We start from the raw sequence: 18,766 nt of genomic DNA on the forward strand, positions 1-18,766 counted from the left end.
GGGTAGCCCAGAATTGGTGCTGTAGTCAGTCTCTCCTTCAGTGCTTCAAAAGCTCTCTCACATTCATCTGACCACTCAAACGGTTTCACAGGTCCAGAAGTTCCTTTCACCCCTCTTTTCTTTTTCTTTGGGTCTCCAGAGGTAAGTCTATACAGGGGTGCCGCCAATGCTGCATATCCCTTGATGAACCGTCTGTAGTATCCAGCGAAACCAACGAATCCCAGCACTTCCTTCACACTTGACGGCCGCTTCCAGTCTCTGACTCTGCTTATCTTCTCAGGATCTGTATGAATACCCTCCGCGGACACCACATGGCCCAGGTACTGAACTTGTTTCCTCAGTAGACTACACTTTTGAGGCTTCAGCTTTAAACCATGTTTGCGGAGCCGGCTGAACACTACTTCCAACCGCTCAAGGTGCTCTTCAAAGGTCCTAGAGAAGATAATTATGTCGTCAAGGTAGATAAGGAGGCTCTCAAAGTTCAGATCAGCAAAGCAGCTGGTCATCAATCTTTGGAAGGTTGATGGGGCATTCTGCAGACCAAACGGCTTCCTGTTGGCCTCATATAACCCCATGGGGGTGCTGAAAGCAGTTTTGAGCTTGTCGTGTTCAGCCACCTCTACTTGCCAGTAACCAGATGTAAGATCAAGAGTCGAGAAAAACCTTGTCTGACCCAACGCCTCCAATGCCTCCTCTATTCTTGGTAGCGGAAAAGCGTCTCTGGTGCTGCAGGAATTCAGTTTCCTGTAGTCCACGCAGATCCTCAGGGAGCCATCTTTTTTTGAAACAACAACGATGGGGGATGCATAGGGGCTTTTGCTTGGACGGATCACTCCCGCTTCTTCCATCTCTGATATGGCCTTCCGCACTTCCTGGTACTGAGACAGGGGTATTTTGCGATAAGGGAGGTGGAAAGGTTTAGAGTCTACCAGAGGTATCTCATGTTGCACAGTGGTGGTATGTCCATAGTCCATGGAGTGTTTGGAGAAGACATCAGCATTTCTCCTCAGCAAATCCTGGAGCAACGCCAACTGCTCCTCACCTTCTACTGCTGCAGCTCTAAGATCAACTCCACATGTCATATTATTAACAGAGTCAACACTGGTAGTCTGCTGTTGGCTTTGACAAGACGCTGTCACTGAATTCCCACACTGACTCTGACACATGAATTGGTTCTGGCACAGCATTTGGCACTTTTCTTCCCCTTCAATGGAACCAGGAAAGCATCTGCAAGCAGGGTCCTTGGGTTGAATATCCTTTTCAGACAGATTCAAGAGCCGGATGGGAACACAACCTTTTTCCACATTAGCAAGCAGCCTGGCAACCATAAGACCTTCTGGAACCCTTTTGGAGGACTGGCTCTCCACTAGAACTGTGTAGTGAGTACTCTTCGGTCCACCCATAACTCTGCCAATAACATACTGCTCCTTACCAGCTGGTATCCTTATTCTGTGACCAGCATACTGTACTTGACCAACTTTGCCTGTAGCTCCACCAGGTTCACTTTTATTCACAGCAACCATTGCAGAGTGCCACTCAGGAAGATACTGGTTGGCCAGCGGCACCTTCAATGGGGATGTCTGAGGGCTGCAATTCCTGAGTACATAGGACAGGATGTTGTCGCCAGAACTCATCAGTAATTGTAGTTACTTGAGAGTCAGAGTCAATGAGAGCCTTACACATTTCTCCATTCACTCCAACCACCCCTTCATTGCAGGGACCTACCAGCGGAGTATCAGCTGGTTTTGACCTGCCCGTTTCATGTTGCTGGGGACTCTGTTGCATGCCTGTGGTTGCCCCGGTAATCACAGGCCCTAAGCATTTAAATCCTGCCTGGACGCTGCTCCATTTTCAGCTTTCCTTTCTCTGTTCTCGGCTTTTCACCACTCTGGTTACCACTCACTGCTGTAAACTGGGCCTGGGTGTACGTTTTTTTGGCCTTTGGCTGTGTCTGAAACTTCCTTGTCTCCCGAGCAAGGTTACGAATTTCCGCTTGAAGTTCACGAAAACTTAGAAGTCTAGGCTTCATCGGCGCTATCCTGTGAAAAACCTCTTCGTCACTCAATCCTCTCATAAACTGACGAGTCAGTTTGCCGTCCCGGTCTGGAAAAGGCTGGCCCCCATACTGTGCATCTTCCACCGAACGTAAAGTCGCCTCCAGAGCAATGGCGTATGAACACGCTGATTCACCAGGGCGCTGGTATCTCTCATAGAAATCAGCTAATGGGTCCAGTGATGTCTGCATATCACTATACTCAGCTCGTAGTTCTTCAAAAGCTCTGCCGACAGTCTGCTCATTAGGAGGGTCATCAACCAGCCTCCTGGCTTCACCACTCAAATGTCGCACTACAGTAGCAAAGGACAGGTTTGCGGGCATTCCTCCAGCATCAAGGAGGTACTGCATATCTCTTATCCAGTCTTCAATAAGTACCCTGCAATCCGGACCACCGCTGAACACTTGCACATTTCGAACTTGATGTGTCTGTGTAAAGCTGGTCTGTGGCGTGCTTATTGCAGAGGCATGGATGTATGCGTCTTGCTGATGAGCCACATGCGGAGGTGCAGTCTGAGGTCTTTGCACTGAAATGGGTTGTTGTGCATACAAATGTGAACCATGAGACACTGGCACTGTCATAGTAGCATATACAGGAGGTGAGGAGGACGGCACAAAGGCACAGTTAGAATGTAAGGCGCGCTGACGATCATTGGAATTTGGTATGTTTGAACGGAGTCTGTTTTCTGCAAAAAGTTGGTTCCAGACAAGACAGGAGGCACTGGGGGCTCGAGTGTGTCAGGTGGTTTTGAGTACATGGCATTTGGCACACCATAAAAGAAGGATGGAGGAACCTGAGTGGCTGTTGGATGACCAGGCAAGTTGGTTTGGGGTGAAACAGCCATTGCAGCAGGAGAGTGCATGCTATATGGAGAATTGTGCATATTGGGTGCCTGCATCATACCTTGATAAGTAGAAATGTAGGCTTTAGGCGGCACAGTCAACGCTGGGGGCAGGTATGGGTCATTTGGAGAAGGGGACATGTCAGTTGGCATTCCGTTGGCCACGTTTGGTGAAGCCTGAATGGTAGTGACATTGGCATTCATGTTAGTTCGGGATGAAACAGTCGGCACATTAGATGGGTGTGGGCTAACTGAAGACATGTGCATGGTGGTTGGAAGTCCATAGAATGGATTATCTGAGGCTTGGGCATGAGCTGAGGGCTGATGCCCAGAACCGCTGGGGCACGTGCCCAACTGGTGCCAGCTCACTGTAGAGGGGGGCACATTCTCTGTATGTGCCGCTAGCTGCCTCGTCTTCGGCCTGACAGACTGTTGGGGGTTATCATTCGGCTGGGACACAGTATCAATACTCACATCGACAGGCGTGCTTATTTCATACTGTTGGTTTTTGTCCTGCTTTACTGGTAACCATGGGGTGGCCTGGAACGGCTGCCTTAGTGATACTTGGGGACGAGGAGGTGGTCGATGAGGGGTGGTTTCATGGAGCCCCTGCATTTCTCTTCCACTTCTTTCCATATTCTCGTATGTGCAATACACAATGTGTATGTAGTGTGCAATACACTGTGTGTAGACTGTATTGTTTGAAAATTAAAAAAATATGAAAACTGTAGTTAAAAGCAAATTAACGCTGTAAGTGAATATGTTGTATATACCTTATGTAATCACAAACCAAATAATCATAAATTAAGGTAAATGGAAAAAAAAATAAAAAAATAACCCACTTCAAGAGATTAAAATACACCTGAATGCACAAAAAAGGATATCGTTTCAAAAACCACAGCAATTCACAAATGTGTTACTCAAATCAACAAATTAACACTCTTATTGCACAATATCAAAAGTTCAGAGACAGAGAAAAAAAAAAATCCTTAAGCAAAACTCCAACAATATATTTAACACTGTCACTTTAAGACAAAAGAAAGTAGGTGGAATTTTTTTTTTTTACTTTCTCTTTTTCTTTTTTTTGTTTCTTTTTCTTTTGCTTCTTTTTCTCTTTTGCTTTTTTTTTTTTTTTCACTCTACACAAACTTCTTATTTGTCAGATTGCTTACTTCCGTTGACATAGAAACCAACGATCCGGGTCACGGCACCAAAGATGTAACCCTCTTCGTCGGTGTGCTCCCCCAAATGTCTCTGCGTTGTGTTTGTGCGATCGATGAATGAGGAGGACACCAAGATCGTGGTCGTCACAGCAGTGAAGCTTTAGTTTATTTGGCTCTTTATCTGCATCAGCCACTATGCAGCACACAGCAACATCTTTCCACAAGGAAATATAACGGAATTAAAAAACAGCTCCACCCATGTGAAGAAGGGCTCACTCACACAACGAAACAGCTCCTTGAGCGTTTGGAAAGCCTGAAAATGCAAACTTTTGTGCAAGTTTTTTAAAACAATACCGTTATCGTCTGTGCGAATTATAAAAACACGAATTTGTGAAATTTACATGTTCAGTCTATATGTGCGTGTTTCTTTACATTACAAATAGACATCGCCACCTACTGGCCTGGCAGCAGAATACAGACTTTATTGTATTTTATTATTTTCACTGTGATCATTTTGACAATGTCTGTAGAAAGGAAAAACTTTTCCGTTTTAGTACCTGGTTGTCATGTAAACGTAGCCTACTCTCAATCTGAGTAAAGATAAAACAAATAATAATGATGTGCACGGATAAATAATTTTTTATAAATACTGCAACATTCCATAAAAAAAGGTCCATTTTTATTTAATGGTGACTTTAAGCACTACAATTATTAAATTGTATTGTCAGTTACATACTGAACAGATATTTAGCAGTTTTATTAAGTGTTTAAAATATTGAAAATCAATGTGTAAATAAAGCTAATATATATATATATATATATATATATATATATATATATATATATATATATATATATATATATATATATATATAAACTTTATTTGCAGTTTTACCACACTTATGTGTCCTAACATGTAATCAAAAGTTCCACACACACATTTGTGGTCTTTCAGCACACTTGATCTCTTAGCCAAAATACAGGAAATACACAATGTAAGTAGACAAGTGGTCAAGTGCAAAGACACAAGTGTGGGTATTGGGACAGACCCTGAGTCTGCTCTAAAGAGCGATTGAGTATCACCACATTTTTTTAAATAAAGGCTCCAAAAGGGCCTTTACGCAGAATGCTATAGAATAACCATTTTTGGTTCCCCAGAGAACATTTCAGTGAGGTTCTTAAAAGAACCTTTTTTTTTTCTTAGAGTTTAGACCATTTAAATCATCTAAAGAATCATAAAGAACCTTTTGTAGAATAAGTTCCATTGATGTTAAAGATTCTTCATGGAACAACATGCCAATAAATAACCTTTATTTTTAAAAGTAATTGTAACATTCAAAAAAAAATGTGTGGTCAAAGTTTAAAACACATTTATATTTTATTTTATTTTATTTTATTTTATTTTATTTTATTTTATTTTATTTTATTTTATTTTATTTTATTTTATTTTATGCCCAAACACACAGTATCACAGAAAAATGTGAAGCTGACCTATTTAAAATATTTTTTGTTACAGGAGTTAAAACTGTAGCAGGGTATTGGATGAAAAAACGCATATTTGTTCACAGTGAATAAAAAATTCCCGGCGGTGGATCTCGAAAAATAGTCGCTGCTGTGTGAGTGAAAGCACAAACGTCCTAGCTGCGTCAAAAGATAACTCCTCCTCCTCAGCATCAAACCCCTTTACAAGACTCAACATAGGAAGTTCAGCAAGCACACTAACATTATCAGACCTGCTGTTAATAAGAAAAAATGAGCGAAATAAAACAAACAGTAGCGACTTCCACGGACAACAAGGAAGCTACAGCAGAGGAAAAAGACTGGGCAGCTGCTAAAGCGCACTTTGAAAGCTTGAAATCAACGAAACCGCGACCCGTGAGTATTCTGTATTCTTGCGTTACGTTATAGGATTGGGTGCAGGCAGCTAACACTGTGTTTGGACGTGTCTTTTAACAGCCCAAGCCGAAAAATGCAGTTACTATCGCAGTTTCTTCCCGGACATTGTTTGATATGGTCGCGGAAAGGAAGATATATGAGGAAGAAGGAGTGGAGAAGTATGTTCAACATCAGCAAGAGCACGAGAGTGAGCCACTGAAGCCAGGAGTTGCTTTTCCTTTCGTTAAAGTGAGAATAACACTTCAACATAATAACAGCAGCCACACATTTTTTTTTAGTTGTTGACTTGTTTAGCCACCTTATCAACTTTTACTATTGGGTCTAGAGGCCTACTATAATTTTCTGTCACACCCTGTCACACCCTCTACTGCACCTTTACAGTTTCGCATGAAAATATGTGGCCTACTTATTGTAGTATGGCACTAACTGGGTAATAATAATAGTAACCCTAAACCTTAACTTAACCCACGTAGTTACCTTACATTAGCCTACTCTGTACTTACTTTTGTGAGTAAGGCCACTGTAATAAGTAAACTGAATGTGCAAGACACGTAGTATAAAATAAAGTGCAAACCTCTATACTGGAAGTTACCTAGAACGCTTGATGTCCGATTCGAGAATGCTTGTTCTTTTAAATCGTATCTTTAATGACTCGATTGCTTCTGTTCAAAAAATCGTTCTGAACGCTTAGTTTACGACTATGAACCAAGCCGAGCAGTTCTCGATCCAAACGCTTATCGACTCATCGAATTTGGACATGTCCCATCTAAAAGCAAGTTTATCGAGGTTGTGCCTGATAGGTTGCTTTAATATCAGAATAGCAGAAATATTACAAATACTGTAAAATATATATAAACTTATGTTCAGGACACATTAGTTCATTTGTAAGTTAAAATATATATTTATGTTCTAAATGACATTTTAGTGAGCTGAATCGTGACTGCAACAGGGGGCACACAACGGGGACACAATTTTTTTTGATGAACACACCCTTTTTTAAAAACTCAACAAAATATGTGCAAACATATTTCTTTAGTGGAGCATGTCGAGCATGTGTTTGTTGTTATGATGTAAATATCATGACATAAAATAATCGCTGAATCACTGTTTCTTTGAAATGAACTGATTCACAGAATTCCCACCATTAGAACAATCTAATTATAATCAGTGAAGCGGTCCATACTGCAAGTGCACAGGTTATAATAGAAACATTCTATTTACAATCATATAATCCTGAAATACCAGAGACTATTTTTTAAAAATACATAACCACCAGTGACCTAGCCAATTCTTTCTTTCCAAGAAAACTGAATTTATAACCAGATTATAGGAGCTGAACATTTTTGTGACTTCCACAGACAATATGTGACCCTGGATCACAAAACCAGTCATAAGTCGCACGGGTATATTTGAAAATTATAGATTTTTCTTTTATGCCAAAAGTCATTAGGATATTAAGTAAAGAGATTATGTTCCATGAAGATACATTTCTTACCGTACATATATAAAACATGTATTTTTTTGTGAGAGAATGCAGCACAATCAGGTACATAAATGGAAAACTTTTAAAACTTAAAAAACGTTCGATTTCAAACGTTCGATTCCAGATTTTCAAATTGTTGTATCTCAACCAAATATTGCCCTATCCTAACAAACCATAGGCTACATCAATAGAAAGCGTATTTATTCAGCTTTCATATGATAGATGAATCTTAATTTTAAAACAAATTGACCCATGTGACTGGTTTTGAGGTCCAGGGTCACATATTTGTAAAAAAATAAAAATATTTAGACTACATATTATTGATTGCTATCAGGATGTGGAGAGTTTCAATCAGAAAAACTAAATGTTTTATGAAAAAAATGGCCTACTCTACCTTTAAGGAATAGTAAGTGCAATGAAATAGTATAAACTGCTAGTACATACAAAAAACTAGGGTCCTAGAAATGAGGTCCTAAAACTGCAGCCTCCGGTATTGCAGGATCATGCTACTCTCCATTTATGTCACATTGCTAGTTAAGATTTTCCAGAATAACATGTACACACAGATATTTGCTTCCTTTCTTATGAAAACAAAACATTCTTCCTTGTAATGTGCACACAGGCACTGATGACTGTAAATGAACGGCTGAGGATTCTCTATCCGGACGGTGAAGAGCTGTTTGACATTGTTCTCATGACAAATAATCACGCCCAAGTTGGGGTGCGACTCATTAACAGCATAAATCACTATGGTAGGTGTGCAATTTCTCACTGCATTCTGGTCTGGAGGAGATAAGCCTCATCCAGCCATTCTGGTTTGTCTTGGATAAGCCTGGACAAACTGTCATAATTCTGAGCAACCCTTAAAAGTTTTCAATTGAAGTCGACTTTGGAGTCTATTGGACAATTGACCCTTCGCTAAGCCCCGCCCTCCTTAGTTACTGTTGCTACGCCTGGCAAGCTTTCGCGCCTGGCACGTCTATTACAGTGTGTATGCACCGGTGTCAGACATTCCCAAGGAGATAATTAGTCATTTTTGGCGAACAGGTGAAATATCTGAGAGAGCAAGACAAAAGGGACTGCAGTATGCATTCGAGGGACATATCCACAACATAATATGCAACCGATTAGAGTATAATAATCAAAATTGAAGCTAAAGCCTATAGGCTTAGTCCCAGCGCAAGCAGCAGCCGCCACATTCGCCGACCATTCAAATGGGAAACACACAAACTGAGAAACAGCTATGTTCATGCACAGCAGGGTAAGTGAAATGTGAAAATTAATTATAATCTAATAATTATAAATCAAACCACTTATCCATAAATATAGTGGAATAACACTAACACCGGGAGAGCCACGATCGGATTGGGGTAACGTAACCTTAAAGTTACTCAGGTAACGTTAGTAAGCCGTCGATTAACAAAATGCTTAAATATATTTTAAAGTATGTCAGTGAGCCTCCGTCTTGCCTTTAATCGTCTTATTTTACGTTCAAATATATGCATTATGAACAAATAACCGTCATTATTTCCAAGCAATAGGTGTTTTTGTTAATCCTGTCTATGTTTAGTTGTGAATGGGGTCTCCCACACTGCTTGATCCACGCCCGGCATGTTTTGGGAATGAAAAAAATTCCACCCCACCGTCCAATCTTTTAGGATACCGGGTATCAGATTTGCACAATTCATACGCACAACGCTTCAGCATGTTTCCCTTGCTCGAAAGCTTGCCAGACCTCCCGTGTGTAGTTACTGTTGCTAAGCCACGATTGGCCTGTGCCGGTTTTAGGGCGTGGCTTAGCGAAGGGTCAATTAAGTTTGCTCATACAAGGAGCTTAATGGTATAATTAAATACAGTAGTACAATGTGCAACATACAAGGGGAAATATACAGTCAATAATACACTGTGGAATGCAATGAAATTCTATTAGAAGATAAAGTAGCCAGTAGTTGAATGATAAGATGAAAATTTCCCTCTTACAGATCTAACGATAGAGCGATTCTGCATGACCGGAGGTCAGAGCCCAATTGACTACCTCAAGGCCTACATGACTAACCTTTACCTCTCAAAAGACTCCTCAAAAGTTCACGAGGCCATTGAGGAAGGTAAATTGATGACAAAAACACAACTGTTATGTAGCTGAATCAAGGATTTACAGTACATTTAAAGTAATGATGGGTTCTAGGAATGTTCCTCTTGCTTTAGTTGCCAGTGTTTTTTGCTTCGCATTAAAGGGGCTGTTGTAATTTTGTTTATTGTGATAGGTATAGCGGCAGCCATCATGTTTAAGCCTGATATGGAGACTCAGCGGTCTGAGACTCAGCTGCGTGTGGCCTTTGATGGGGACGCCGTGCTCTTCTCAGATGAGTCGGAGATCATAGTGAAACAGCATGGCCTGGACACATTCTTCGCGCATGAGAAAATGAACGAGAACAAACCGCTTGCACAGGTATGTCAGGTATTTCGACTAAACATGGATCACATGATATTCTTCTTCTATGCATGGCATCTACTGTATACACTGTGTATTAGACATTGCCACCTTGAGGAATAAAGGTGAATTGCACTTTGAGTCATCAGAGATTAAATTAGGGGGAAGGTATCGAATACAATACAATCGGAGTTATATAAAAAAATGTCCTGGCTCTTCCAAGCTTTATAATGGCAGTGCATGGCCGTTTCTGTTTTGAAGTCCATAAAATTGCATCTATCCATCATAAAAGTGCATCCATCCATGATTAAAGTGCTCCACACGGCTCTGGGGGGTTAATAAAGGCCTTCATAAGTAAGTTTGTGTAAGAAAATTATATATATTTAAAACTTTATCGACTAAAATAACTAGCTTCCGGCAGACGGCCTACGCAAGTCGACTGACGCCAAAAGAGTTACACTTCACGATTTTTTGATATAACTCCGATTGTATTCGGCTGAAAGAAGAATGTCATATACACATAGGATGACTTTAGGGTGAGTAAATCATGGGGTATTTTTTATTTATTTTTTAGAATTTTTTTGGGGCGAAATATACCTTTAAGACTCTTATTATGGACTGCTGTAATTGCTCCAGCATCGGTAGCTGCCAATAATAGATGATCAGGTTCTCTCTAATCCCATTGGCTGACACGTTGCTCTATTTCATGTTCAGGGTCCTCTGAAGTGCTTTCTGGAGGCTCTAGGGAAGCTCCAGAAGAAATTCTACGCCAAGAACGAGCGTTTGAACTGCCCTATCCGTACCTTCTTGGTGACGGCCAGAAGTGCAGCGAGCTCTGGGGCCCGTGTGCTGAAGACACTCAGAAGCTGGGGCCTGGAGATCGATGAGGCGTTGTTTCTCGCTGGGGCCCCTAAAGGGCCCCTGCTGCAGAAGATTCGCCCTCACATATTCTTTGATGATCAGATGTTCCACATAGAAGGGGCCAAGGAGATGGGCACTATTTCTGCCCACGTGCCATATGGGATAGGGCAGAAATACAACAAAGGGAAACTGATTGAACCAGAAAAGCAGCAGAAATAAAAGATGACACTCGGATGTTACAGGTCAGTCTTACGCCCGTTTCACACATACTCCGTGTGCAGTGCGTATGCAGTACGGGAGCAGCACGCGCTATAGTGCCTTCACATATGCTGCGTGCGTTTGCAGTGCGCAACTGATCCGCGGCTGTACCACAAACACATTTACTCACACTATTTGTATTTCATATTTCAAATTGTATTTCAAAGTTATCAGCAACTTTTATTTAACAAAAAAAGTTGTCTCTTTAATAGATGTATTCACTTTTAAACACAATTTAAAGCTACACTGTGTGATTTTTACCCCCATCTAGCGGTGAAAAGGTATATGACCATCCAGTGAATATTAGTTTCTGTTCCTCTCAATTCCGATTTCGTTTTAACTCCTACGGTGGCCAATGTAGTCCAAGATTAACATGGCTTCCAGTTCGACCTCGTCCATTGTGTTCCTTCAAGTGATGAGGTTACTTTAGAAAACTATTATGATTTTCATTAATTTAATTTGTCAGTTAACATATAGGTTATGACATCTATGTAAAATGAATAATAGTTTTATGTTTTCGTTATTTTTTTTACCATTTCATTGCTAACATCAGCTATCAGATAACTATTGGAAACTATGATACAAATTTTCATGATTCTTTGATGAATAAAAAATTAAAAGAAAAGCATTTATTTACAAACGAAATATTTTGTAACATTACACACGTTTTAATGTCACCTTTGATAACTTTAATGCATTCTTACTGAAAAAAAAAAATCTGACTAACCAACACATTTTTGAACGGCAGTGTACATTCAGTAGGTTATTATTTATTGCAATATATACACTGTCAGAGTGATCAACAAGGTATCTCTTCATTTACCAGTCGAAGACGGAGCAACTTTCTGCTCTTATGTTTACTCCGTGCACTGTCAAGGTCTTCATCATATTTGTCGTGGTACCGGTCTTTGCAGCAATTATTTTACCGCAAATACTGCATCGCGCGCTGTTGGCATCGAGCCTGGAGAAATGTACCCACACTTTTGATCGACTTTTCCACATCTTTAAGGTATCATGTCAGTGTGCTCGCGTCTCAAATGAATATGTGCGCGGATAATTTGTGTGTGTGTGTGTGTGCTCGCGTCTCATATGAATGTGCGCGGAGAATTTGTGTGTGTGTGTGTGCTCGCGTCTCATATGAATGTGCGCGGAGAATTTGTGTGTGTTTGTGTGTGTGCTCGCGTCTCATATGAATGTGCGTGGAGAATTTGTGTGTGTTTGTGTGTGTGCTCGCGTTTCATATGAATGTGCGCGGAGAATTTGTGTGTGTGTGTGTGTGTGTGTGTGTGTGCTCGCGTCTCATATGAATATGTACGCAGAGAGTTTGTGTGTGTGTGTGTGTGTGTGTGTTTCTCGCGTCTCATTTGTCTTGTTGATTTGCCTGTTGCGTTGCCGTCTTAATTCTCTTTTTCGCTTCCTTGGCGACTCATACATATCCTCGAGAATAAGAGTGATTCAGGTTTTTATATAGCAGTCTCAAACAATCCCCCTCTTCACATGTGCCGACATGGTGCCGTTCCATCGAGTGTTAAAACGCGAAAGGCGAAGCTTGAATTAACGGGTATGTCCCTCTTTGGCTAATGTACTTTCAAGATGGAGGGGCAACATGGCGACCGGCATTCGAACCCCCCACCCGTATGTATTTTCAATGGCATATTATACACTCACGAGAATACTTTATTACTTGAACGAAGTAAATATATATTAATGAGCACATATATTTTTGAAAGAACTAAGTGTTTTTAGCTAAGAATAAACTAAAAAAGTTACACAGTGTAGCTTTAAATAACGTATTATTCAATGCATTGCTTCTATATAGATTATATAATAAGTTGCTTAAGCAAGTGGTAACATATTTAACCTTACTTGTTTATTAAAATAGCAGACATTTTAAATTAAAACTTAAAATTGTCAAAAACGGCAGACTCATATCTTTTTCTTTTGCATAATTTAAATCCTTATACAATAAATCTTGCATGTCACAAATAACTTGCTTTTCCACCTCCGCGAATGAGTGTCATTCATTATGACCTTGTTGAAATAATTATGAAGTAAAAAGATGACTGTGAAAAATAGTAGGCTAGTATTTAATTAAATGCATTTATGGTGAGATTACTACATTCAATTTAATTAAGTGCATTTATGATTAAATTACTACATTTTCATGTCAATTTGTGTTCATTTTGACCACGAAACATGTGCTGTCGGTGCGGAAACGATCTCTGCACTGCTGTATACGCACCGCAGCTGGAACGGATCGCTGGACTGCATCTGCGTGCAGTGTGAAAGCTCTAACCTGTTAACATGGGTACGGGAAAAAATACGCACTGCAAACGGAGTATGTGTGAAACGGCCGTTAGTCACTAAGGGAGTTTATCAGTTTATTAACAAGTTAATATTGTGTAGGTGAAAATATCTACCCCTGTTTTATGAAATGTAAGGAAACATATTAGAGGAACTGCTGTGTTCTTGTAAACAGTGTAGAATGTGTTTTATATATGTAGAAACATATTTTTGCAAAACTTTTTTTATTATCAATAATGCTGGAAAAGTCTATCTATCTATCTATCTATCTATCTATCTATCTATCTCTCTATCTACAGGATCTATCATCTATCAATAATATATATTTAAATCTTTATTTAGATTTTTTTATATTTACCTACACTGTAAAAAAAAAGGTTGGTTTAACTTAAAAAAGCAAGTTACCTCGTTGCCTTAAAATTTTGAGTTGGTTGTAATTAAATATTTGAGTTAATACAATGAAGAAGAATGGTTTAATAGAAACTCAAAATAGTATGTCTTCACACATTAATTGATTTGACAAAAGATAAAAAGTTGTGATAACAAATCATGACAATATTTATTTACAGTGTATATGCTATATTTATATGGAGTGTTTGATACTTTTTGGAATATTTGGTTTAGCCTACTTATATTTGCTTTATATATTAATAAAGAGCTATTTTATAAATAGAAAATTAAACAAATAAACACTTCAGACTAATTTTGTAATGTATTTAGTCAACTTATCATAACAGATATTTATCTGTCTGTTCTGAATGCACTTGATCTACAAGGTTCACATTAGATTTTATTAAAGTGAGACATTCTTTATCATTATTAGAGTTTTCTTTGCAATTCAGGCTGATCATCTGCCCATTATGCTGCTTTATGGTTGCAATCATTTACTGTTGTGATATGTTCTCATCAATGTTCTCCAGGGTTAATTTGCTTTCCACACACTGCTTGTTTTGCAAATGAGAGTTACATAATGTGTTGATGTCTCTGCTTGTATTAAAATGTTCAAAAACACGATTGATTTTAAGGTTATGTTGCATGTCATTGAACTTCATTATTATTTTGTAAAGCTGTCATGTGATGTTTGCATATAAGCTCCTAAACTTCAGATGGAAATGCATTGCTATTTGTATGTTTACAAATGTGATCAGGCGGTTTCAATAAATGACATTTTATGCTGCATTGGTTTTGTTCCAGACTTAATTGGCATAGCTAAATAAAGGTGAGGTGGGGTGGGGGAGTCAAGTTAAAGGAAGAGTTAATTGACACTTTCATGTCGTTCCAAACCTGTATTGCTTTTTACTGTGAAATACAAAAGGAGATGCTACAAAAGAACCATAAAAGTCATCCATACACTTGCAGAACACTATGTTCCAAGTCTTCTGATAGCTTTGTGGGGTGAACAGCTAAAAATGTAAGCCATTATTGGCTGCAAATCCTCCACTGTACTGTAGCTCTCTCAGCTCTTGTTATATTGATGTTCAAATTAAGTGAATTACATTACACACAATATTACCAGTTACATTATCTGCCCCGTCAACCAAAATGTGAACAATGCCAAACAGTAGCTATGTTTCCATCCACACGTTTTTATCTGAATGAAGTGATATCGAATGAAAAATGCCTTATGGAAACAGTAAAATTTGATTGAATTTCATGAATATCGACTCAAATGAAATACAGACCATCTCTGGAACACACCTTAAATGGATAGATCACCCAAAAATGAAATTCATCCCATAATTTACTCACCTTCAAGCCAGGTGTATAATTTATTCTTTCAGCCAAACACAATCAGAGTTATATTAAACAATATCCTTGCTCTTCCAAGCTTTGTAATTTGAGTGAATAGTAACTGACATTTTGAAGACAAAAAAAGCGCATCCATCATTAAAGTAATCCATAAAGGCCTTCTGAAGCAAAGCAATGCGTTTTTGTCAGAATATCCATATTTATCACATTATAAACTATAATCACTGGCTGAAATTTAACCATCATATTTATATATAAAAAATGTAATAATATATATATATTAATCATATCTTAAAATATAGTTTATTGTTACTGTAAATCTATATGATTATGGGATCTCCTTCAATGCTTTCAGAATCTTTACTTTTTACAATTATTTTGTTTCTGTAGGCTATTTTTTTAAATATATTTTAATATTAACATATTTTAATGACAGTATATTTAGTGAACAAAAAAAATATGTATTTTATTTTTTAAAACAAACCAAAAATAGTAGAAACTTTGCTCAAATGGTTGTTTTGAACAAGTATAAACTTAGATATTATTAAAAACATATTATTTTACCTAAAATACTTGTATAAATAACATGCCTTTTGCCCCATGCTGTGAGTCGGTGAACCCCGTGTGAGGGGTAAAAGGCCCCGCTTTTATTTAAACAAAATAAACAACTTTTATGATTTATTTTCATTTCAATACAAACATACATATTTTTTTCTGCAATCATAAAAATGTTAAGGGCATCACGTTTTGTTTTCTACAGAAGTGAGTAAATACCGACAGAACATTAAAAGACAAACCCTTTAAATAATCATTTATTTGAATAAAAATCCCTTTACTAATCAGAAGAGGGCACTATGAGACTAAAGTATGTTTGTGCCATTAATCCAAAAGCCTTGATATCGCCATAGCCCACTCTATTTAAAAAAAAAAAAAAGAGTACATTTAATGCAAAATCCTTCGTATTTGCTGAATAACTTTTAATGATATTCCAAAGAGTGAATGGAACCAAAACTGAAGCACAAGGGGGCCAACGTCCCTTCCCAGCCCCTCGAAACATTTGTCCGTCCTCTTTTCTGTTGGGCAACAGACTGCCTCTCTTTATGAGCTCTGCCTGTCCTCCAGTTTCCATGGATACTTCAGCACTGACTCCAGGAGAAGTGAGTGGGCTCAGTATGTTTGAGACATAATTAATGACAATGGATTACAGTCAGTGAGCGCCCTGAGCTCCTGCAAAAGAAGCTTAACCTCACATACCTATAATTAGTGTTCATGAAAGAGGACTAAACATAAAAACACAGACTCAGAGTCCTGGCTGAATTGCACTATCCTTTCAGTCAGAGGTGATATTTCTGCGGCTGAGGTGACATGCGTATGTGCCAGTTTGCACGTTCTGGGTACCGGGAGAAAGTGTGGCTGCGACACGCGTGGGTGTAATAGCATTAGAAAGTCATGCTTGGGAGCTTGGATATTTCAGAATGTAACTGAGACTGAATGTGAAACATGAATTTTAGTTTGGTGTTGTCGGTGATGTTGATACAGCGTACGTTGCGTTCATATTGTGATTAGAAACTCATTGTAGACATTATTATAAAACATAGGCTATATGCAAACACTGTAAAACAATTATCGTGATTTTAATGGTAAAACACTGTAAAAATGCTATGGTGAAAAAGTGTTCATTGGTTAACAGAAAGTTTCCGTACTCTAGGCTATACGATGAATAACTGTAGGCTAAATATCTATCTAACCGCCTACATTTAATGTGATTTTACCGTAATATACCGTTACAGTAATATAGCCTACACGTTATTTTACGGTATTTGGATGTGAAAAAAAACAAGTCATTATACCTAATTTACTGTGAAAAACTGTAAAATTATATTTCCACAATTCCCTGCGTGACACCTCACATTTCATGTATTTTTGTTGAACTATGTCTCTTCATAGTTTTTCATCAGTTATGTACATTAGGGTTTTATTATGCATTTAATGTTGTTAAATTAATGTTTATTGCATTATTTTCATATCATGTTACCATGATGGTTTAGTGTTTGTGTGAATGAGACTGTGCAGCTTCTATTAGTATGAACTTTATTGTGGAAGTTTCTTGCAATGAGCTTTGATTCATCATGTGACTCATTACGACTGTGTCACTTGTCACTGTATTCAATTGGTAAAAAACAGATATTAGTGATATTAGTACTTTAATAGGTTGGTAAATGAACATTATATCAGATAATGATATAGGCTACCTTTTTTACTGTAAATTTAAGTTGTCTGTTTTTTGTCTGCCGTTTTTTACCAAAAATGTAACACCATTTTTTTTTACAGTGAGTGATCCAGTTCCCAAACTGCTTTGAATCTGAACGTAAAGTGGTTTCAACAAAAAAGATACGGTGGAAACATCTTGAAACAGATCTGAAATATTATTTCTGTGAGCCCTTGAATGTTGAGTATGTTTACACTGTAAGCCAAACCCACAGACTGAGCAGACTGGTGTTTTTCCCCTCGGATTTTCTGTAATGTAACGTAATGAAATGCATTCAGGTCAGACCAACCCTCGTCTTGCCTGTGGGACTCCCAGAGCACAATGGTTTCCAGGTCAACAGGAACCAGAACCAGTAGTCGGTAAAACACCATGACAGCATGTCTTTCACAGTGTAAAAGATTTATAAAAGTATGATTGACAGCTCTAGTTTCCACCGCCCTGTGAATTCTCCTGAATTATATTTAAATCTGTCCCAGTGCGACACATCGACTATGCTGCTTCATGGCTTCTACAAAAACATCATGCCTGGTCCAATAAGGCCACCATTCCCCTGTGATCCCAAGCCCCAAGCCCCACCCATCTGGGAAAGCCTGGCTTCTGTCTGTTATTTTCCACACATTTTAATTTGCTTGTGCAACACATATTCTAGGTGAAGGCAATGCTGAAAGGTATAGAGCTCCTGTGGGGTGTTATGATTTACTGTTTTAATTCTTTCTCTATCACTGGTTCCCACAACGTTATTATTCAGCCTGCCGGTGTTTTCAGATCTTAAGATTTTCCGTTTCTGAATCGCACACAATATGATGCTAGATAAGCAATGCACTAACAGAATAAAGGCTGATTTATACTTCTGCGTCGGACCTCCGCCAGAGCCTCTACGCTGTAGGCTACCCGTTGGTTTTCATTTATACTTCTGCGTCGTTGACGTGCAATTACACAGGCAGAGGGAGCGGCTCTAGTAGACCAATCACAGCACTTGCGTCTGCGTAGAATTGGGTCATTCTATGAAAATGTCCATTTTTCTGTCCCTAGCCTTTACAGAAATATTACACTTAAAAAACACTTTAGGGTTCAATTTTTTTTTACATTTTAAAATAAAACAATATGTTATTTGAACAATTACACCGTCTTGAGCCATCAATGTGGCAATATTTGATTTTTATTAATTATATAGAATTTCAAGCACCACAGGAGTGCCCGTCCCCACAGTCATGTACAGAGGGAAAATGCTGTATTTTGAGGTCAATAACAGATTTTTACACCATTTAAAATACAATAATGTATACATAACTATCAAATATATTATGTGAATGATATATATATAAAAAAATGCTGAATAAATATTATAAAATTTATAATGAAAGTATGGTCCCCTGGAGTTGTGTCACTGGTGTTACCGTTAAACAAAAATCTCTTATTTTGAAATAAAAATCACACTGATGACATCACTTGACTTC

The 18,766-nt window shown here is 38.5% G+C and overlaps 1 protein-coding gene across 1 annotated transcript; it reads left to right on the forward strand.

The window, feature by feature from the left end:
* Positions 1–5,680: 5,680 nt before the first annotated feature.
* nt5c1bb (5'-nucleotidase, cytosolic IB b) lies at positions 5,681–14,470 on the forward strand. The gene is made up of 6 exons (XM_079584763.1): positions 5,681–5,933; positions 6,015–6,182; positions 8,060–8,189; positions 9,420–9,542; positions 9,702–9,886; positions 10,583–14,470. The coding sequence occupies exons 1-6, from the start codon at positions 5,811–5,813 to the stop codon at positions 10,946–10,948; spliced, it is 1,095 nt and encodes a 364-aa protein (XP_079440889.1). The 5' UTR covers positions 5,681–5,810; the 3' UTR covers positions 10,949–14,470.
* Positions 14,471–18,766: the final 4,296 nt, after the last annotated feature.

Source organism: Phoxinus phoxinus (assembly GCF_949152265.1).
Source record: "Phoxinus phoxinus genome assembly, chromosome: 16".
Classification (NCBI taxonomy): Eukaryota; Metazoa; Chordata; class Actinopteri; order Cypriniformes; family Leuciscidae; genus Phoxinus; species Phoxinus phoxinus.